General features: G+C 24.7%; 1 protein-coding gene across 3 annotated transcripts; it reads left to right on the top strand.

Moving 5' to 3' along the window:
• The first annotated feature begins 5,773 nt into the window (after positions 1–5,773).
• LOC145842057 (receptor expression-enhancing protein 5-like) lies at positions 5,774–23,514 on the top strand. 3 transcript variants are annotated; one of them, XM_082949419.1, is made up of 6 exons: positions 5,774–5,932; positions 8,642–8,735; positions 10,926–11,064; positions 13,579–13,741; positions 16,799–16,876; positions 23,202–23,514. In XM_082949419.1, the coding sequence occupies exons 1-6, from the start codon at positions 5,806–5,808 to the stop codon at positions 23,225–23,227; spliced, it is 627 nt and encodes a 208-aa protein (XP_082805545.1). In that variant the 5' UTR covers positions 5,774–5,805; the 3' UTR covers positions 23,228–23,514. The 3 variants fall into 3 exon arrangements, with proteins under 3 accessions (XP_082805545.1, XP_082805546.1, XP_082805547.1); XM_082949420.1 differs by having other exon boundaries at positions 16,814–16,876; XM_082949421.1 differs by lacking the exon at positions 16,799–16,876.
• The last annotated feature ends 696 nt before the right edge of the window (positions 23,515–24,210 follow it).

Here is a 24,210-nt window from a genome sequence, read left to right on the forward strand (position 1 = left end):
ATTGTTGTGGTAATTACAAATGTAGATTACTTGCCTTTGAAAAAAAGGTCACTTTTTTTAAAATAGTATTTTTAAAGTATTACCGTCTTAAATACTGAAAAACATGTGTTATTGAATATTAAATTTGTTTAGCTTACGCTTACTTAGCTCTTTTAATTTAAAAATTTAACAGAGTATTTTAAACTTTTTATGTCGGCAGCTTATTTTAAGTTACAAGCAAATTTTAGTAAAAAAGGTCTTTCGCGTGCAACATATATATTAATATAGTTTAAGTGACCAATAAAAACAATTGAAAGTAAAAATGTGATAAAATATCAAAATTAATAAGCCACTAGTGTACAAATGTATAAAACATCTGTTAGGATGATGATTAAATGTTTATTTTTGGTCGATTGCGAAGTATTAACGATTTACTTAGTTGTAAATTTTTATAGAGTTGTGGTTGAACTAATACAAAGCATAAACAAGTAAACCATATTTAATAAGTGGAACTTTAAAATATATTTAAATCTGTATATATGATATAAGATCTTATTAATACATAAAAACTACAAAATGTTATTATACACTCTTAAATTGTAAGGATTTATAAAATAAAAAAAACATATAACATTTTATTTAATACATATACTTTAAAGTATTGAAATGTACACAATATTACAAGTAGTTTCAAAAGATTAAGATATTAAATTTTTATGTAATGTACAAAAAGATATTTATTTTTGTATAAAAAATAAGCAGGTTTTATAAGTTAAAAACAAACTTTAAGACTATAAACATAAGTATTTAGTATAAAAAAGTAGTATATAAATTTAATATGAAAAGTAAGAAGATTTTATGAGTTACAGAAATACTATAAGATAATACGCTTAAGTTGTGATAAGCGTGAGATCACACAAAAATTAACATATTAAATACTATTATCAAGTACTAAGTTAATATAGTTATAAACTTACTTAAAATAACTTAGTTTTAAGAATTAAAAATACTATTAGTAACTGGATTAATTATTCGATATCAAGAGTTTTTTTGTAAAAGAAAGAACGGCTAGTATATCAATAAAATAATTGCAATTATATTTTTTATAAGTTAAATAACTAGTTCATGCTTAAATTTTTTTTAGAATATCATTTTGCTTAAAGTTTTAAAGAATTTGATCTTATAAAATTTTTTTATTATTTTGAAAACAGATAACTAAAAAATAGTTTATTTATTACTTATACATATTATTACTTTTCTCAAAGTGTGCTAATATTTGTATACAAAACGACTAAAACTACTTTCTGTTTTAATATATTTTGTCTTTTAATTTAGTTTTGTCTGTTTTAGTTTCAAATATTAGTAAAGTTTTTCAGAAAAAAAAACAACAATGGTAAATGAAAAGAAAAAAATTTGAACAATCAATATTTAAGATTTTCAGAACTTTCTATTATCGTTTATTATTATATAAAACTGTATTAGTTACAAAACAAAATTTTAGTCAAAACTTAAGCTTTTTAAACGATATTAAATCTTAAAATTCTCGTAAGATTATGACATTTATTACTTGAAACAAATTTTAATAGACTTTTAATCTTTAAACTACATTAATAAATAATGTATTAAAAATATTTAATAGTTATTATACTTATTAAAGTATATGCTATTGCGTAATAATATTTTTATAGTTATGTAACTTTTTCAAAATTTTACAAGCCATTAACATCTTTGTTTTCATGTGTCATTAATATCACGTTTAAATGCTAAGAGAAATTAATCATTTATGTATGTCTTTATAGAATCTTTTTGCAAAACATAAAAATATTTAAAAAAATGAAAAAACTAAATATATTTTGTTTATACTTATTTCATTTATTATTTTATTATGTTTAAACTAAATATAAGAAAAGAAATAAACAAAGAATGAGTAATTTACACAACTATTGGTATGAAATCAACACACTAGTGTTAATATAAAACTTGCTTATTTATACAAAAATACTAATAACTAGAAAGCTTTAAATAGGATTTAAATTTGGTGGTTGTAGTATGTCTGTTATTGAGTATAACTTAATATAAGTTTATTGTAAAACTAAAAAAATGTTTTTAATGTATTTTTAAGCTTATTTTACTTGTCCGTAAGTTTTTTAAACTTTTTTGTCATATTAAACAAAATATTAATTTAACAACTTTTTTTCATATGATACTGTATAAATACTAATAAAATTTTTTATAAATAATAAACATGTTTAGGAGTTTTCACAAATGTTTAATAAAAAGCACATATTACACAACTACAAGAATTATTTTTACACATTAGTGTAAAAATAAAACTTACTTTTGTATTACAGAGAAGAAAATATTATTAATGTTACACACTTTGTTTTTTTGTTTAGTTTTAATTGTATTTTACCTGATAAAACATATTGTAAATTCAAAACTGATTTATTTATTTTATTGAGTACAGTATAAAGCAGGCTTATGTTTAAATTACTATAAAAGTTTTTGTTACCTTTGATTTCAAGTGGTTTCGATTCTGTATTTGTAAAATCATTCGTTTCAATTTGTAAAAATATCTTGCAACACATCTAACAATAAAATTTATTTTTTAGAATATTTTTTAAGAAAACAAACACAATGTCAACAACAAACAAAGAAAACAATCCATTGTACAAGAACACGAACCGAACTTTCGACGAAGTTGTGGTCACCTACATCCATTTCCTGCAAGTAATTGGGGTGGAAACTCTAAGGGACAAGAAGAACGTTGAAGTTAACAAAAGAAAATTTTGCGCAGTCAGAAAAGAACTGCACGAGTTTTTGATCAAACACGAAAAGTTTTTCAGATTTAAAAAGGCTTCGCTTTATCTTAACGATGATTCGCTTGTGTATTCAGTTGATGTTGACGTTTCCAAATCGTGCGAAGACTTTATTAACTTAGATGATTTCCTTCAGAGTGTTGAAAAGATAATCGAACTTGTGGAATCAAAAACAGTATTTTACAAAAAGTTCTGTTGGGATGTAGATCATAATGAAATTTTTAAAAGGATTAAGTTGCAATTGAATAAAGACGTGATCAAAGATGCAGATGTAAAGAATTTTTTGGAAAACCATTTTCTTGTAGACAACATAGGAATAAAAACAAAGTGCTCGAATTATAAAGACTTGCGAAATTATACCAATGAAAGAGTGGAAAACTACTGCAACTCTCAAGTGTCATCAAAAAGAATTAATGAACTGTCCTTTAACTTTGACGAATCAATAAAAATTTCAAAAAGCAAGTTGTCTTGCGACATCTGCTTTGACGATTTTGAAAATGGCCAAGAAGTATGTCAACTTCCATGCAACCATTTGCTGTGCAGAGACTGTGCGGGAAAATGGTTTGAAATTCCGAAAAATGGTTCGGACGCTTATTACCAGTGTCCATTTTGCCGAGACGATTGTACTTAACGGTTTTTATAATTTGTTGAATATATCTGTAACATAAACATTAAATATTCATTAAAATATACATTATTAAAACATTTTTAATTTATTTAGATAGAATCGTAAGAATATTTCTGATTCATGCTTTTCAAAAGAAGCAAAAAAGGTTTACAAATTATTTAAGTACAGTGACTTTTGTAATATGCTAGAAAATTAATTTAAATATTGTAATTTAAACTATATTTACTGTTTATATTAAAATCTTACATCTAGAAAACTTAGCTTGACTACTTTCATTAATGCTTTTAAGAATAATAAGTTTTTTAGTAGAAAAAAATGTTTGAATACAAATTTCCGGTGAATCCGGTCATTATCTTTTTGTATTTTTTTCAATTTTTTAAATTTTAAAGCTTACTCATTTTCGTTGTAGTTTTCGCTGTAGTCTATTTATGATTAAAAATTTTCTGAGAAGTCTTCTCTACACCAGATCCTTAAATATTTTTAAACATTTTTGTTTTATTCGTTTGTGTTCAATAAAGGTATTATCAAAATCTATATTTTCATCTATTATTTTCAAGCTCTTTAGCGCTGCTTCGGAAAAGAAAATTAATTATTTTTAAATTGGACAACAACTTGATTGCAATGATGAAAAAACTTTAGTTGATAATCTATGCTCTTCAAACAAGTTATTTATTCGAATGTGGCAGTAAGTAGGCATCTTACATTAAACACTGAAGTCCTTTGTAGCCCTATGTATAAATAAGTCTTTGTATAAAGTTTTGATTATGTAGCCTGATGGTGTAATGAGATTTTGAAAACTCTGATTTAAGTGTGGCAAGATCAAATTCCGATGCTTGACAAATATACCAAAAAAATAGTATTATTTTAGTTGTTATGTATTTAAAGTTTTGAGGTTATTTTTTAACCCATGTTAATATGCTGTAAATTTATGAAAGTTGCCCAGACCAAATGTAAATTATTTACACAGTTGTAAGAAATATAAGTCATGAAAATTAACTAATTTCTTAATTGTATTTTCTTTTAGAATTCTTGACGTTGAATTAGTATTAGTACATATGATAAAAGGATAACAAATAAGCTAAAGCAGATAAAATGTGTTAATTTATATAAGTATATAGAATAATTATTCCCACTTCTAGATTTAGTCTCAGGTTTACTTGAGAACAAAAAAGATAAAAAAGATGTGTACTTTGGAAAAAAATATGAAATAAAATGTAAATTGTTAAGTCCTACAAATTCAGTAGTATTATGTTCTTAAAAAATCAATAAAAAACTAATCATACATAGCTTTAACTTGTTAACTGTTTTTGTTTTATCAAATTAAAAGGGGTAGCTTCAACTTTCCACTACTTTTTTGTGTAGCTTAGGAAACTTGCAAATAATTTGTAAAACTTACAACTAATATTTGCTGGGTAAACAAAAAAAAATATTTTAGTTAAATTACTAAAACTTTATTTCTTGGTTATATAATTGGATAAAGGTAAAGTGGGTTAGGGATAAGGGTATAAATAGAAAAATGTAAGCTTAAAAAAATTTGCTGACAATTTTGCAAGCAAATATGCAAATTACTTTCAGAGTTTCTCAAGCACACAAGAAAAGTAGTGGAAATCTGAAGCAATAATGACTCAAATTACCAATTTTTTACTAAAATTCAAAATTAAAAAAAGTGTAATAAATGTGATTGTAGTGGATTAGATTTAAATCTTGACTATGATTTTGAGGTACAACTAAGACTATAAAATTCAAAGTTACTAATTAAGTTACAAATAATGATAAAAAGTTTGACACCAGAGATTTTGTGTTAAAAATTTAATTTGACTATAAAAGAAAATTTTAAACTTATATGTTTTTGCAATAATGGTTGGTCAACAAATATTTTGTTGAAAAATTTATGAAGAAAATATTTTAAATTAAAAGGCAATTTCAATAAAGTTAATTTATTTATTTATAATTTACAATAATGTATTCTTATAAAAATAATGTTATTAAAATAATAAGCTAGAAAAAAATACTTAACAAACTTACTATGCATAGAAAAAAAAGTTGTGCTCAAAAATGATTAAAAGAGGTATTAAAGCTTTATTATCCAAGTTATTAACAGAAACTTTCATCAGATAACATTCATAACTTTAATTTTGTTAATCAAAATTTTTAAGTTTGTAATGTGTTGAATACTTATGAGTAAGTTTTTTATTTGCAAGTAATAAAATATTTTAGTGTCTAGTCTAGATTTTTCATTTATGAATAGTATTTATTGTGCCCTCAGTTTGCAAAGCAAATCAATAAACACTAAAAGCTTTGAAGTTTTCTTCATTATACTATATTTGAATACTGATTTTTTAGGACATTTGTATTGTAAATAGCCCGGTGATCAAAACAATGGAAAAAATAAATCAGTACCTTGACAAAGCGGAGAAGTACTTGGACGACCACCCAAATGCTCTCACTACTGGTCTGGCCAAAGCTGAGCAGAAAATTGGTGTAAAGAGGAGATACATTATCTTAGGTAGGTGTGAAATACAATAAATGAATATTAAATGAGTTTAAACACCACATTCCAAAGTTTTAAACAATTTTTTTTAAATCAGTAACATCTTATAATATTTCAAACTAAGATATGCTATAATGCCCAACTAAATTAAGGGCATAGGGGGGTTAACACTTTTTTCAAAATTTTATCTTATTTTATATAGTTTTTACTTAGCTACAAGATGCTTTTTACTGATTTAAAAAATTCAAAATAATTTTTAATATATAACCGGTCAAAATTGGAGAAAACAATAGGATCTTTATGGGAGGCGCAAACTAAAACAGCAAAAATAGGCTATTTCACTAAAATCTATTTATCTTCTCCTGCGGTTTTTGAGATAACTACCTCAACATTTTAGGAGGTGTTCCTTGATATATTTAGAAAATTCTGTCGGAAATAATTAAAAAAATATATATAAATTTTGTATAAAAAATGAACAAAAAACAATTTTTTGTCATAAATTTTTTATTTTTCAATTAAAAATTTTTTTTTTCCACAGAATTTTCTAAATGTTGCAAGGAGACTGAAAATTTGAGGTAGTTATCTCAAAAAACGTAAAAGGAGATAGATTTTTAGTGATTTCTAGTTATTTGCTGCTTTAGTATGCGTCTCCCATAATGATCCTATTGTTGCCTCTGACTTTGACCGGATATATTCCAAAATTTATTTTGCGTTTTTTAAATCTGTGAAAAACATCTCTTAGCTCAGTAAAAATTATATAAAATAAAATCAAACTTCAAAAAAAGTGTTTTATCCCCCCCCTTGCCCTTAAATACCAAAGCTTTAAACACTAGTTGAAAACTACAGAAATTACAGGTTGTTGAAACTCACTTTTTTTAGAATCAACAAAGTAAAAATTTTAGATTAATTAATATATACTAAGGTTCTAAAACTAATATAAAAAATAGCAAGTTAAAAGTAGCAAAAGTACTAATTTCATTTTTGAGTGTAAAGATAAAGTAGTTGTATAACCATATTGTAAATATCAAAACTCATTAAGGGCATAAGGGGGTAAAACTCTTTTTTTTTTTTGAAATTTGATCTTAAATAATATAGTTTTTAATAAGCTACTAGATACTTTTTACAGATTTTACTAAGAACAACTGGTAGCTTAGCTTTTTATGTAAAAATTAGACTAAATTTTTACAAAGTGATTTTACCCCCCTCCCTGCCTCAATTTTTGTATCATAGTAAATACAATACTTATTTTAAGTTGTAGCATAGTGAAGCAATTATGATGAGAGCAGATATTAAAGTTGATTTATTGTTTATTACTTTATTGAACAGGATAAAAATGACTCAAATATTTTTGTCAAAGGACCTGGTTGTATAGAAAGACCAATATTTAAATTAAATTATAAATATTTGTTGGTTTTTGTAAGTTTATAGTAGTTGGAACAATTGCTTAATTTCAAATAAATAAAGCAATTTCTATGATTGTTAGCAATTGTGATGAGAGCAGTTATATCATTAATTTAGATCAAGCACTATCAGTTAGTTAATAGATTTTTTCTTAGTATAAAGCAAAGCATAACGATAGTTGAATAGTGTAGATTGTAACCAGCCTGACTAATTTTTTCAGATAGTTTGTAAATGTTTGTCAGTTTTTGTTAGTATAAAGTACATCAGCATGGCAGAGCACCAGACCACATACCATAGAACTCAGCGCAATCATCACTATTATGATATGAGTGAAGTTGAAAATGAACCAAACAATATTGACAGAATACTTCAGTTAGCTAACTATTATTACTACTCTTTCACACATGGTGAATACTCCAACTCATTTGGAATGATTGGTAGGTTTGAGCTATTATTAGGATTAGAGCTTAGTTTGCTTATTTATTTGTTATAGTTGAGACTATACACAAAAATACAGTTTACTTAAGGTTGTTTAGTTTTGTTTTTGATATAAGTTTGAGGTGTTTGAAGCACAATTTGTATTATCTTCAGAGTTAGTATTGTTTGTATGTAAAAATAGCTTTTAAGTTTGTAGATAGTTGATTGTTTAGTTCATGGATAGTTTATTGTTTGTTTGAAGCTCTTAGTAATTTTTTGAGAATGTAATAGAATGTTATAGTTTTTAAGTTCATTTATGTAAACATTGTTGTACTGCAATCTTGTAAAGCTTTAAGATTACATGTATTTGTTTTTATTAGTGGAAATGTCTGTATTAAGCTAGTTTCTATTTTAATTTTTACCAAAATCCAGCTAATAAATCACTTACTTCTTAGCATTAAAGTTTTTTCAAACTAGTTATAAGAACTACTTCAGCTTTTTTAAGTTTTCAATGGTCAAATAAGTATTGTTACAAACATAATCCTCAATTTTATAGATCATTTAATTTATATATACATATATACATAACAACTTTTAATGTTTAGACTTATATGTATTGTCTTGTTACTAAAACCACCCTAACAAAATGTGAATAATACATTAATTTTTATAAAACTTAAATGTTACTAATACATTGTTAAATATACTAGCTTGCTATTGATACCCTATTAACAAAATTTACATTAATATTCTAAATTTTATCATGGTTGTTAGATTGTCATTAATTTCACTAAAATACCTATGAGGTTTAAAACATTAAATACCATTAGTATAACAAAAATTAAAAACCCTACCACTTCAAGCTAATAATACCTTGCTACTAACAATACTTATTGTAAATAACAGCTGTATGGCTTCTCATGGTTGTCTACTTGATTGTCGGTTATGCTGCTCCCCTGGTTTGTAATTTTATTGGATTCGTGTACCCAGCATATTGCTCGTAAGTTGAATCTGTAGGAAAGCTTTTATTTATCACCAGTTTGTTTCACTGTATCATTGATTTGTGCTAGTTTTGTAACAAAACTTAGTTTTTGCCATTTTGCTTTAGTTGCATGTAGATAGCTAGTAGTGTATTCTTTGTACTACATTTACTGCTCAATAATTTGGTCAGTATGCTGGTGATATCCATTAAAAGTCTGAATTACATAATTATTTTAATTGGTTCTTAAGCTATTGTTAACAAATGCTTAAGTTGAATGTTTGTAGTGTGGATAGTCTTTGCACAATGATTTTTGATAATTTTTTTTTCAATTTTCTAGTGTAATTAATATGTTTGTAGATTTTATTTTGTTTTAACTTTTCTTTATGTTCATAATATTACAAAAAATATACATTTGGTATTATAAATCTTAAATCTGTTTTAGTTTACATTTAAACATTTGTGTTTTACAATTTGTTTTTAAGCTGTATTAATTATTAGACGCACCTATAAGACTTAATTAGTTTCTTACTAATTCGATACTTTACTAAAGAAATATGTGATTTTATTTTATAAAAATGTAATTGTAAACACAATAAATACTTTAAACTGCTTTTGATTTGATTACAAAAAAATATTGGTTAGCTATAAAAGTAGACTGCTTTTGATTATTCACTCTGTATAAAGAGAAGAATAATTATTAACGCGAGTAATAACGTTAATCAAAGTTTTGGACTAAATATGTGTTAATTTTTTAGTTAAACCTTGATTGATTGTTATTAATGTTTTAAACTTTTTTTTGGTTATCCATAAGCTTGGCATTTTATAAGCTCAAACAAAGTATAGTTTTTTCTTTGATTACTAAAAAAGTAAGTAAAAAATAGACTTATCCATGTAATATAACAAAAGCTTTTTTTTTTTTTTTAAATAGTTAGTACTTTGATTTAAGGGTGTTTAATTTTTATTTCACAATAATTTGCATGAAATATCACTTATAACTTGATTTACGTTAATTCAGCTTCTTGCATCTGCCTTGGCTTTGCGTTTATCATCTTTTCAAACATGATTTTCAATATCATACTCATCGGGTATCCACTGTGGCAATCGTTAGTTTCATTCAAGTTTATTTTACATTTTATCAGGGTTGTCACTTTTTAGGACATTCTCTTTTGGTAGTTTGAAAATTCTGTTTTTATATTTCTATGACAATGTATTTTAAAATTGTGACTAGATATCAGATCCAATTAATTTTGTTTTTAAATTGTACAATATAGTTATTAAAAAAATTAAGTATGTGGGTAAATTTTAATTGTTTGTTTTAAAGGAATAAAGTTAAGTTTCCTGGTTAACAAAATTTTTATTGTTTGAAATTATTGGATTAAGTTTAATTTAAATATAGCTGTTTTTATCAAAATATAGTAATGTCTCTTAATATGTTCTGTTCGAGTTAATAAGTTTTTTCCTGTATTGCACAAAAAATGAATACATGAATAATAAGTTTATGAATAATAAGTATATGAAAATTTGATAAATTTTCTTTGAAAAGTGGCAACCCTACTCTGCAATAGTACTTTAGTAAAATTTAAAGTCTTACATTAAATTCAAAATGTTTAATAATATTAGTCGTGCATGTTTCAATCACATATGGTTATAATTTATATTTAAATGCATGTGAACTGTCAATATAATTTTTTTTTCACCATTAATTTTTCTGAGTTAAGTTGATAAACATTTCTGACTGTATTTTAAATTTTATTTAACAACTAAATTGAATTAACTCAATACTCTGGTATTAATAGATAAGAATTATAATAAAACTAAAATGTTTGCACTAAGTAAAAAAACTTGAAAAAAATAAATTGAATAAAATTTTTTTAAGTCAATAAGTTATTATAAAAGCAAAAAGCTAAAACCATTTGAAATTAATGAACTGTGAATTTCACCACAAGGTGATGAACATTTAAGTGAAACAATTTATATCTTTTAGATTAACTGTTTATTCTTTCCTATTATAATTAGTAATGCTTCAATGTAAAAATAATTAAATCAAGACTTACTAACGACTAAATAGCATTAACTATAAATTTTGTATATTGATTGGCATTTTTAGGCACAAGAAAGTTTTTTTAAACAACTTTATAACATTCGAGTATAAAGATTGTACTATTAAGTAATAGCAATTTAATCAATACATGATTCTAATATCAATAGTGTGAAAGCAATTGAATCACGTGGTACTAGTGATGATACTGCGTGGCTCATGTACTGGGTCGTCTACTCCTCATTCAGCTGTTTGGAGTTCTTTTCCGACATCATTCTCTCCTGGTTGCCATTCTACTACTTTCTGAAGGTATTAAGATCACTTGTAGTTTGAAATATTGTCATTATATTTAAGAGTGTGTGTTGAAATAGTATGTAGTCTAAAATTACTTCTTTGTTCTAAAGGCAACTTAATGTACTTATGGTATGTTTGAAAAAGTAATTATAATATTTATTAGCTTTGAATAATCTTTTTTGAAATAGTTAATAAACATGCTTTTAATAAAACTTTTGTTTAATTTTGTTTCTGGTATATTTAATTACTTTAATTACCTAAATAAACATAAACTTCTTAATTAATTAATTGTACATCTATATTGTTTAAATAATTGGCTGTCTAATAGTTTCATTATGTTATAAAAATAGTTTTAAATATCATACTTTAATGCGACTGATAAAAAATTAATTTTACAAGCAGTTAAATATAAAATTCACTGTTACTTTAATACTTTTTACTTTCACTCTGTGCTTCATTAATACCATTTTATAAACTAACGGAATGTCGCAATAAAAAAAAATAAAAATTGGGAACCTATATCCAACAATAAATGTTATACTTGCTTATGACAATATAAAAACAAATAACAAGATTTGAATGAATACAAAAGTATCTTCATATACATTATACCACTTCACTTAACATGAATAGATGTTGTGTTAGTTTGTACCATTCAAGTGATTTATACTTATCTGTCAAAAATACTCTTTTATTAGTACGAACAAATATGAAAATATGTTTATATATTTCAAATTTTAATTAACAACATATAAATAGCTTTAACATAATACAAGTAAAAAATTGTTATGAAGAATAATGATATTATAATTAAGTTTTATGACTGCAATAAGGTGTTGTAAGTTATGTTACACAACATACATAACTTTCTCATTTCAATATTTAACTAGTTACAAAAATTTAAAGTTTCTTAACATTAGTACACGTAATATATTTGCACAATTAGTAATAAGTTAAATAATTGTTTAAACGAAATTTACGTTTGCATTTACGTAATTATAAAGTAAGCTATTTTAATATCAGTTGTTTTGAATAGTCTCCAGATTAATTTGAATAAACTTACATTGAAAGCTAATACAAACTTAAATACTTAATTGCAAATTAAACTAAAATAACAAGGTTCATTCTTGCAAAATATAAAATTATACCAAACTTAAAATGTTAAATAGTAAGCTGAACTAAATCCAAATAAAAATAACTTACTCATCATTATAAAGTCCGCTTAAAGAACCAATGTATCAAATAAAAAATTAAGTGACAAAAAATAAATTATACCAAATATATCAGTTTTAACTATCAGTAATATCTAGTTTTTTTTTTTGCATCCTGACTTCTAAATTGAAAAAGTTGTTGGTGCGCTGCATTTGAGAAAAACTAAACTGTTTACAGTTGACAAAAAACTAAAATGTATCAATGTTTTATAGCATTAATAATATTATCATTTGTTATATCTATCTTTTTCTCTTATCACTATTTAACATTTCTCTGATGGTGATTTACCGTTAACTGGTAAACAAAGCATTAAACAATCACTTGCAAGTAGTTGCCACAACCAATTTCGTTTGTGCTAAACAATAAACTATTAACAATGTTTTTTCTTGTTTTATAAGCTAATTTCCCAGTGTTTTCCGATTTTCAAGTTAGATAATACTTCTATTCATCAAAACTAGAAGATATCCACTTTGCTAAAATCAACCACATTTTAGAAGTATGTCATGGTGGATTGTTATAGTACCTTTATCTATAAACGCTTATAATTAATCGTTGATAAGCTATAAAGTAAATCAACAACAGATAATCAACGATTAAAACATTCAAATATAACATATTAATTTTTTACACGAAAATATTGTTTTTCTTGTACATACAAGATTCTTTCTCAGCTGGTGAATGAAAATAATACTTAAAAAATAAATGATTAATAACTTTAAAGTTTATATGAACAAATTAAAAGTTTATTTATTTTGTTGTTATTAGCCCATATTACAGTACATCTTTCTGGGTTACTGTATGGGGTATATAATATAACTACTAGAAAATATGAGTGCAACACAATAAAAAAATTAAATCAACTTCCAATTTATTTCTCTTGTCTTATTCAAACCCATATTACATTGTATTTTCCTGGGTTTGTGTATGGGGTATGTGAAACCATAAAAATAATCTCCATAATTATATTAACTAATGCCAATTTTACTTTTTTCTTGTTAATTGAAGCCAATATTACAATTAAAATGCATTTTTCTGGGTTGGTGTATGGAGATAGATAAAACAAATATATTTGATAAATTGTTTATTAAAAAACTACTGTCATAACAATATTTATCTTCTTGTTTCTCACCTCAGCCCATATTTCAGTGCGTCTTCCTCGGATGGTGCATGGGCTTACCCAAGACCAAATATTTTGAGCGTGTTTTTTGTTATTTGTTAAACTATAAAATAAATACTAAAAATATAGAGTATACAATAGAGTAAAAAAAAATCATTTAACAATATTTTCTCTTGTTTCTATTCAAGCCCATATTTCAGTGCGTCTTCCTCGGATGGTGCATGGGCGCACTCCCGTTCGCGGGCAACGGATCAACACTGATTTACAAGAAGTTCATCAGGCCTTTCGTGCTGAAGAACGAGGACAAAATTGATGAAGCGCTCGGGGTCTTGTCTGATCAGGCTGGAAAACTCGCTGGTGAAGGTTGGTAATTAAGTTTTAATATTATATTTATCACAAGCTTCCTGAAAAACAGTAGATAAAAAAAATAAAGAATTACAATTAAATAATAACTATTAGAGGAATTTGCAGTTGTGAAATTTTACAGTGTGAAGATGTGTTGAGATGTAAATATAAAATTAAAGTTGGTTTAAAAAATAAAATGAAATTTTAAAATAGAAATAATGTACATATATTTAGTTGCAAGTAGCTTTTGCACTATGCAGTTAATTATTGAGAATAATAGCAGTAGTTAAGTTAGTATTTAGCTCACGTATAAGTTGTAAAATAAGCAGATGTAGCTAGTGAGTTAAGTTTTAGTAAAAATAGTCACATGTAGCTTATTTAGCATTCAAAAACGCAGCCACAGGGATCAACAGTTTAGCGCAGACAGTCTTAAAATGTTCCACCAAGTGCAAGGACGCTTTTAAATCAGACACGTTCAGCGACATCCAGGAAAGTTGCCAGGACACTTTTGACAAGTGCAAGAACACTTACAAGGACACTTTCGAACACATGAGCTACAAGTCGCTTGAAGAAGATCGTAGTACAAGGGAAGCGTACAGGAGTTTGGAGCCGGAAGATAGTTGCAGGGAAGACAGTTTCAGTGAGATAAGAGGTACTTGCGCGAAGGGTAGTGACAAGCACAGGGAGTATTTGATTTCCAGCTCGGATTCGGACGATATGGAAAGTTGTGGTCAGTTGTAATTTTAAGATAGATTGTATTTAGAAAGTTACTTACCTAGATATTCAGACAAATTTCTTTATTTAGTTTTAGAACTAAAATAAAGCTTACAGATAAAAAAAAAGTTTATGAAAGCAGTAGTGATTAAATTGACTTGAACAATCTAGTTTAGAAAATATTAAGTTTATAGTCAAAGTTAAGTTGATACTGTAGGTTGTAATAATTAAATGCTCAAAATTGTTCTTACCTTCTAATTGCAAAATGTTTAAAATTTTAGTTGTTGGTTGTGATATCTAAAATCAGTAAATGTAACAACTGTTTATAATTAGTCCAATTGAATAACTAAAAAAGGAGCTTCAATTTAGTTTCTTAAATTCAACAGCTAAATATAAAGATAATAATCTGCAAATAAAATCTTACAAACATTTATGGTCATGTAAAATTAAGTTAGTCAAGCTCGTAATAACTAATTTTATTAGGAGTTATATAATGACTTATTAGTTTTATTTAAATATAAGACGCTTTAAAATTATCTAAAGTTTGAGTTATGAGTTGAATGTATAAAAATTTAAATTTCGATAAAATGTAAAAAGTAGCAATAAATTTTACTGTTATACCAATGCAACTCCGTTTTAAAAAATTTAAATGAAATAATCCAAAAAAAAGAAAAGTTTGTTTATTTTAAAACTTAGATTCGTATTATTTAAAGTTTGCATTTGTTTAAAACCAAATATATATTTAAAAATAATAATTAACCTTGTGGTTTTGAGTGTAAGTCTTTGCCTTACTAGTTTAGATCTTATTAAAACAGCTTAAAAATTACAGCTTATAAGTCTGATTTTATAATTGAAAGTTATTGTATTAAGTTAAAATAAAATATACAACTGCTAAAAGTTTATTTAAGTTGTACAGAATCACTATAAAAATTAAGAGTATAAGAACAAAATATTAAGGTCTTGAAAAAATTTTAAGCGCATAATAAAATATTACTAATAGTCTAATTTAGTTTGTTTGCTAAATTCATGTTTTATTTGCTAAAGGCCGGTACATCCTATAAATGACATTTAAAGATAAGAAAGCCACCATTACCTATGTGTTAAATTGTTAAATTTTGTAGTACAATTTAGTGCTTGTGTATTTAGCATAATGTTAATTTAAAACACAAAATTTTAATTAAAAAATGAAGTTTTTCTATGAAGTTTTAGAAATTGCATGTTAAGTAAAATATTTGTTATCGCTAAGTAATTAGCTGTATTAAAGTTTTTTATAAGAAATTAAAGTATTCAACTTGTAAGTATTGTTTTAACTTGCTGGCAACAATACAAGTTATGAGATTTAGTTTAGTTTTACTAAGCAAATTTATGTTAAACAATGCACAATATTACTCGTAAAAAACGTCATACATTAATCATAACATTATTCATATATTTGATTATGTAAAAATATAGTCAGACATTGTCGTTTTACATGTACTGTATTATTCATACTTGATACAAAAACAATATTTTCTAGTTTAAAAATATGTTACTTCTAAATTTTATAACATTTAGTCAGAAGTTGTCAAGTTATAAACTGAAAACAAAATTTTATCATATGTCTAGTATAAATAAGTGCCTAAAAAATATAATATAAGCATTAAATATAAGTGAAATGTTCAAGTTTGTTGAGTATTTATAAAAGAATAACTATATTATACCTTTGAAAACATTATATAAATAATCTCAAACATATAATTTTCATAAACACTCAAACTTAAACATATCACTTTTATTTTGTGCATTGTTATTCGACTAGTTTTATTATGTTTGTTCTTGTTATTCAAATACTCTTACGCTTCAAAAGTAGTAGCACTTGTGCCAAAGATGATATATTGTGCATAGAGCGTATATACATATTATAAATAAAAAGTGTTTTGTAATCAGTTATGTTTTATAAGATTTTATAAAATGTGTTAAAATTTTCAAGCATAAATTTAAACCCGGTGAAATGTAATAATAAGTAAATTATTTAGAATTTCAACAAATGAAATTTATTGATTTCAAACAATTACAAAATAGTACTATAATTATATTGATTTGACATAAAACTTATTTTTTATTTCAAATTTGATAAACTTAAATTTTTTGTTCAGATGACAAAACAGTTAAACTGTACTACTTAAATATAGATAGTAATATATAGAATTACAAGACATCAATACAAATATACTTAACATTATAAAAACATTAATTAACAATGGTACTTAAGTTCACAAAGATATAAATAGTTAATAGTTTTGAATTAATTTTGTTTTGAGTACAAAAATTGTTAAAATAAAAATGATACTTTAAATTTTTAATGATAGCAATGATTTATAGATATTAATATTATAGTGCAAGAACAGCAACAGTCGGCAGTCTCAGACTCAATCGCATCTGGTTTGACTTCTTTGATTGGTTAGTTAGATAAGAATAGATAAGAAAAAATTTAAATATTTTATGTTTAAATTTAAACTTCTTTTAATGGTCAGTGTAAATAAGAAAAAGTAAAATAATTTAAAAACTAACTTATATGATTGGTTAGTATACATGAAAATACTAAAGTTTATAATTTAATTTTAAGTGATTGGTTACATAGAAATTAGATTAAAAAATATCTTAAATTTTTCAAATCTGAAGTTGAAAATTTATAACTTATTGACATAATTGGTTTTTAAATATAAATTGAAAAATATTAAGTTCTTAAACTAAAATTTTTACAAAAAAATATAAGTTAAAAATATATCACAGATGTTCTTGTGCTAAAACTTTATTCCGACTAACGGCGTTTCACTGCTCTCAAATAAATTTAAGAACAGATCTACGGAGTCTATAAAATGTTAACACACATTAGAAAAAAAGCAGAAAAAAGCATGTATAATTATGTATAGTGTTTATCTAGGTAGTAACTATAAATGGACTTTATGGTTTAAAAACAAAGTTTGGGATAAAAGCGTAAAATTATAAAATTGTCTACAAAAAAAAACAAATTTAATAAAAGTAGGCACCAACCTCAAAAAGCTCTAAGAATAGGCAGATTTTAAAAATGAAAATTAAATTGAGTTGTGCAGAAATGTTACGTCATAATAATTTTAACAAATTATTCAATAATTTATACAGCTTGAAAACATGAAGTATTAAACTTGCAAGAATATATAAGTTTTGTGAAATAAATTAGTACATAAATAGACAGAGTTATTTAAAGTAGAATCGTCGGTTATGGGGACAGATATTCGATAAATCTTGCCGCTTATTCAGAAGTAGGTCTTTATCTTCTGCTGCAATTACTGCTCTTTCTGTATTGCAAGTTGGGCAAATTCTACTTACTCCGTTGGATGTATGTTTTATCTTTGAAACAATACTCCACTCCATGTTTGGCCTTTTACCGTACCTGTGAAAAAAGCTCCAGACATAATCCGATAAACGCGTGCTTTGTTTTTTATTTATATTTTTAAAAGTATGTTTATGATTAGCATATCTATCCTTGAAACTACCTGCTGTACTTCCGATATAAATTTTATCTGGGCCCTTACTTTCAACTTTAACTTTATAAATTACATTTTTAATTAAGCAATTACCTTTTAATGGGCAGTTATCTTTGTTTAATTTACGGCAATTACATGTTTTAGGCATATTACTTAACTTATTACTATTAGGGTTAGCTGGTTTTGAATATTTATTTATAGTTTTATTGTTATGCATTTTGCTTATACTTTTAGCGCTATTATCACTTACTTGTTCTAAGTTTTCTTTTATCATTTTAGAAATACTTCTAGTTATACGTTGATTATTATAATCTACATTATTGTTAGTATTATTGATATCGATATTTTCATTATCATTAATATTAAAGTTATCATTATAGCTTATATCTTTAATGTTTAAAGTTTTAATATATTTTACATTATTCTTACCATAATTAAAATTTTTACTATTAGGATTATTATTATTATTACTGTTATTAAAATTATTATTATTATTATTATTACTGTTATTATTAATTTGATTAGTATAATTAGAAATATTGTTCATATCTACGTTATTACTAACTTTATTACTAGAGTTATTATTTGTATTAGCTTTGATATGTCTATTTTTAAAATTTGAAATTACTGTTTTGTTGTGCGATTGTATTAAAGTTTTAACATTACTCATGCAACTATAAGAAATTTTAACTGTCTTTCTATTAAAAATTTTGTTATAAAAGTGTATTTTTGATAATTGTGGGTTGTATAGAGATGATGGACTCGGTGTTATTGATCTTTCAAAACCTCTTGTTTACGAAAAAATTAAAAAGTCAACGTTTAGATTGATGTCTGATATCGGTTTTAAAATAACTTTAGAAATAGGAGCGCAAATAACGAATTTTTTAGATGTTACTTTAAATTTATCTAATAATACTTACCGTCCGTACCGTAAACCGAATTCTTTATTAAACTTTATCAATATTAATTCTGACCACCCTTACCATGTAAAAAAATGCCTCCCGGTAATGACACAAAAACGTCTAAGTACCCTCTCTTCGAACGAAAAGATATTTAACGAAATAAAAGCACCGTACGAAAATGAATTAAAAAATCGAGGTTTTAAATGTAAATTAAAGTATGAAAAATTAGATGTAGATAAAATACGCAAAAAACCGCGTAACCGACATATAATGTGGTATAATCCTCCATATTGCTCTTCAGTTAATATAAACTTAGGTAAAGAATTTTTAAAGCTAGTCGATAAACACTTCCCCGATAGCCACTTTTATAACAAAATTTTTAATAGAAAGACAGTTAAAATTTCTTATAGTTGCATGAGTAATGTTAAAACTTTAATACAATCGCACAACAAAACAGTAATTTCAAATTTTAAAAATAGACATATCAAAGCTAATACAAATAATAACTCTAGTAATAAAGTTAGTAATAACGTAGATATGAACAATATTTCTAATTATACTAATCAAATTAATAATAACAGTAATAATAATAATAATAATAATTTTAATAACAGTAATAATAATAATAATCCTAATAGTAAAAATTTTAATTATGGTAAGAATAATGTAAAATATATTAAAACTTTAAACATTAAAGATATAAGCTATAATGATAACTTTAATATTAATGATAATGAAAATATCGATATCAATAATACTAACAATAATGTAGATTATAATAATCAACGTATAACTAGAAGTATTTCTAAAATGATAAAAGAAAACTTAGAACAAGTAAGTGATAATAGCGCTAAAAGTATAAGCAAAATGCATAACAATAAAACTATAAATAAATATTCAAAACCAGCTAACCCTAATAGTAATAAGTTAAGTAATATGCCTAAAACATGTAATTGCCGTAAATTAAACAAAGATAACTGCCCATTAAAAGGTAATTGCTTAATTAAAAATGTAATTTATAAAGTTAAAGTTGAAAGTAAGGGCCCAGATAAAATTTATATCGGAAGTACAGCAGGTAGTTTCAAGGATAGATATGCTAATCATAAACATACTTTTAAAAATATAAATAAAAAACAAAGCACGCGTTTATCGGATTATGTCTGGAGCTTTTTTTACAGGTACGGTAAAAGGCCAAACATGGAGTGGAGTATTGTTTCAAAGATAAAACATACATCCAACGGAGTAAGTAGAATTTGCCCAACTTGCAATACACAAAGAGCAGTAATTGCAGCAGAAGATAAAGACCTACTTCTGAATAAGCGGCAAGATTTATCGAATATCTGTCCCCATAACCGACGATTCTACTTTAAATAACTCTGTCTATTTATGTACTAATTTATTTCACAAAACTTATATATTCTTGCAAGTTTAATACTTCATGTTTTCAAGCTGTATAAATTATTGAATAATTTGTTAAAATTATTATGACGTAACACTTCTGCACAACTCAATTTAATTTTCATTTTTAAAATCTGCCTATTCTTAGAGCTTTTTGAGGTTGGTGCCTACTTTTATTAAATTTGTTTTTTTTGTAGACAATTTTATAATTTTACGCTTTTATCCCAAACTTTGTTTTTAAACCATAAAGTCCATTTATAGTTACTACCTAGATAAACACTATACATAATTATACATGCTTTTTTCTGCTTTTTTTCTAATGTGTGTTAACATTTTATAGACTCCGTAGATCTGTTCTTAAATTTATTTGAGAGCAGTGAAACGCCGTTAGTCGGAATAAAGTTTTAGCACAAGAACATCTGTGATATACATTCCGATAAGCTTAGCTTATCAGGATCTCCAGGATTTAATGCCTTATAACGTTACATCTTATAAGTTAAAAATATTTAAGCTGTATTTACTATCTGAAGTAATAAAAATCAAAGAAATAAGAGAATATATTAAGAACGTAATAGGCTAATTTAGTATTGTCTCTGTCTCTCTAAAGATGATAAGAATTTGATTATGTCATTAACACCATTTTAAATTTTAATCGCATAATAAGATAATGATGCATTTAATCTTTGTAAAAGTTAATGGAATTACAATTGTTCAAGTTCAAATCTGCAAAATTTTTAATTGTGCAGCTTAAAAAATGAAAAATTCTAAGATAGTAGTTATAAGTTTAATAATTAAAATATTTTATTTAAACAAATTGAAAAATTTCTAAATTTGACTAAGTTTTTGACTTACAGAATAGTTAAATAAAGATAAAAATACATACAGCTCTTAATTAAAAATACAAATTGATTTTAAGTAAAAGCTAAATAATTAAAAACTATTAAAATTCCTATTATCTGAAATCTAAATATAATTGATGTTAAAACTGGCGATTAAATACTGTAATAAAACTTAAACGATTTAAGTGACAACGGTGAAGTTTAAGTTAACCTACAAGTTTTTTGTAAAAATAATCAATACCAATCGATTTAATAAAATTAGTTCACTTGTATTACATCTCAATATTGAAAATGTTTTAAACTAAAATGAGATTTAATTTGTAAAAATGTATCCTATATAATTTTAAACTTAAATGAAAATATTTGTAATACTTTTTTAAAATATGATACTTTAAGACAATTGATTTAAAGTTTGAGTTATGGAAAATAGCTTGTTAACATTAACTTTCAGGTAAAACTACAGGAGGAAATTTTAACAGAGACTCTAATATACCAGGTTTTTGTATAAAATAATTTCAGACAGTATTTTAGTTCAGATATATTATCAGACAGAAGTTTTTTTTGAGTTTATTTGAAAGACTAAGTTAACTTAAATAAACACTAGCTCTAGATTAAAATAAGCTCAGCTTTTAAATTCAAAGCAAAATTTTGTTTCAAAGTATTAGAATACAGACTAGTTGCTTATACATTAGTTTAAAATTAAGCTTTCAAATATTAACTTAATGTTTATTCTTGAAATTAAATTAGACCCTCGCGAATTTATCAAAAAGTTGTTAGAATCGGCTTACGAGGAAGAAAGAGGTAGGAGAAGAAAAGATGGTATGCTTAGTAGAGTATTTATTTATAATATTCAAGTACAGTGTTTAAGAAAATATAGTTAGAATTAGACTGAGCAATTTTAGAATGTTGTAGAAAAGTTATAATTTTCAGTCTTGAATTTTATATTTTGGTAGATTCCTTAAATATTTTAGGTATAACATAAAAATTTTCTTATGTTTTTCTTGTTAGATAAAATCTGTTAAAATAAATTCTAAACTTACTAATGTTTTTTAATATTAACAGAAGTTAGGTAGCAATTAGTCTACTTAAATTTTGTTAGAGTTAAGTAAGTAGTACTGAATCAATTTAGACTAGCAATTGCTATCAATGAATTTGTTATATCCATCATAAAATTAGGTTAAACAAACGTTAAAACAATATATCATACAGAAAAGTCAAGCAGAGAAAAAAAGCACATTCATTTCTAGAACAATAGAAACGTTTGTTTGATTGTTTACATTATTTCTTTGTATTTAGTTTCTTTGTTAGAAGAGTTTAAAAGTTAATTTAAATATTACATAAACTAAATTTTCAGACAAAATTAAGCTTTTAATTACACTTTTGTTAAAAGTTTTATTTCCTCCTTAAACTTTTTTGTTTGAATTTGGTATTATTATACTAAATGAAATTTGTTTTACCAAGTAGATAGAATATTCAAAGCAGATTAAATTTTTAGTCAGTTATAACTGAAAGTTTTTGTTTATAGTTCAGACTTAGTATTTATACGTGGGCTATCAGTATCTCTAGACAGGAAATTGATTTTTATCAATATTTTGCAATACTTAGCTTTAATCTTGAGTTGTTATGATTATTATTAAAAAAACTTTACAAAAGAACTGAATCAGAAAAGCTAAGTAAATGTAAACAATTAAACTAATAACAAAAATATTGTAACGCAACAAAAAATAATGAGGTTTTACGATCTTAAATATATCAAAATATCACAACTTTTTTTAAATTTCTACTTGTACATTAACCACTATTGAATTTATCTTATTAACACGATAAGTATCAATGAAAATAATAACAAAGTTCTTATGGTAAATATGTATTATTAATGTTATAACTTAAATTTTTTATTAAAAACAAGTTTAATGTGTAGTTAATAATTTTATCCACATTTATATTGTCATATAATTAAATATAATGATATAAATATTACATTATAAAATATAAATTTTGAGCTGTATAACAATAAAAAGCTTATAATAGTTCTTGATTGTATATAACTTAATATTTTATCAGATTAATATTATATAAATTACAGTTAACTCAATATTAAATCTTTTTATTTGAACAGGTGGGGGACAAAAGAAATCGGATTAAGTTGAAGATAATTTTTTTATTACGTTTTGTTAAGCATAACCAGAAAAAATATGTTTCTGTAAACATATTTATAATTTCCCAATATCTCCGTTAAAACTGTTAAATATTTGATGAAGTTTTATAAATTCCACCTCTTCAATACTGTATTTTCATTTTTCAAATAAGAGAGCTCTGTCAAGTATTATTTATTATGCTGTGAAGTTTTCAGTTAACTTTTTGCTGGTGACCAAAATTGTCATATATACTTTTCTGTTATCTAGCGTAGCTTTTGTTCGTCAAATAAACTTATTTACATGCCAAAGGTAGTTAGTATATGTGTTGGAGTATCTATATATTTACCTTAAATATCTTTAGAAAATTACGTCAATACGCAAGATAATGCTTGAAATTGATATAAATAAATTTCCCTCAAGTTGCCACAAAGTTCAAAATGTTTTGGTTTAATCAAAAATTAAATATTCATTTCCTGTTGTGGAAAGCTAATTCAGTAACTAATACCATAACTTTCGAAAATAAATCCTGTTGAATTTAACAAAAAAAAAGTTCAAAATTTATTTTAGTTGTATAGCATTAAAAGTTTTTTAATTGTATATCATAAGAAGGTTAGAATAAAATGTACTAGCTTAAGTTATTTCGTAACATTATCTGCATTAGCTCTGAATTATCATAACTTGTCAAAGTTTTATTAAAATGGTTAGAAATGTTGAGGATAAACTTTTTCTACAAGGCGTTATTAAATAGGTTATCTTATATTTAATTCCAAGTAGTTGAATAAAGTTTGTAAATAGTTATAGTAATTTAGAACTGATAATTAAATATAAAGCTGTGCATTTCTAGAAAGTATGTTTTTTGAAAAAAATTAAAGTGTGCAAAGATCCACAAATGGTTGTCAGTTACAAAGCTCGATCAAACTAAATTATGAAACTTATCATACCTATAGCTTTATACAAAGTTCGATTGGGCATTAGCAAAGTTATATTACT

The sequence above is a fragment of the Thalia democratica genome, chromosome 8 (assembly GCF_965202585.1).
Source record: "Thalia democratica chromosome 8, ktThaDemo2.hap1.1, whole genome shotgun sequence".
Lineage (NCBI taxonomy): Eukaryota > Metazoa > Chordata > Thaliacea > Salpida > Salpidae > Thalia > Thalia democratica.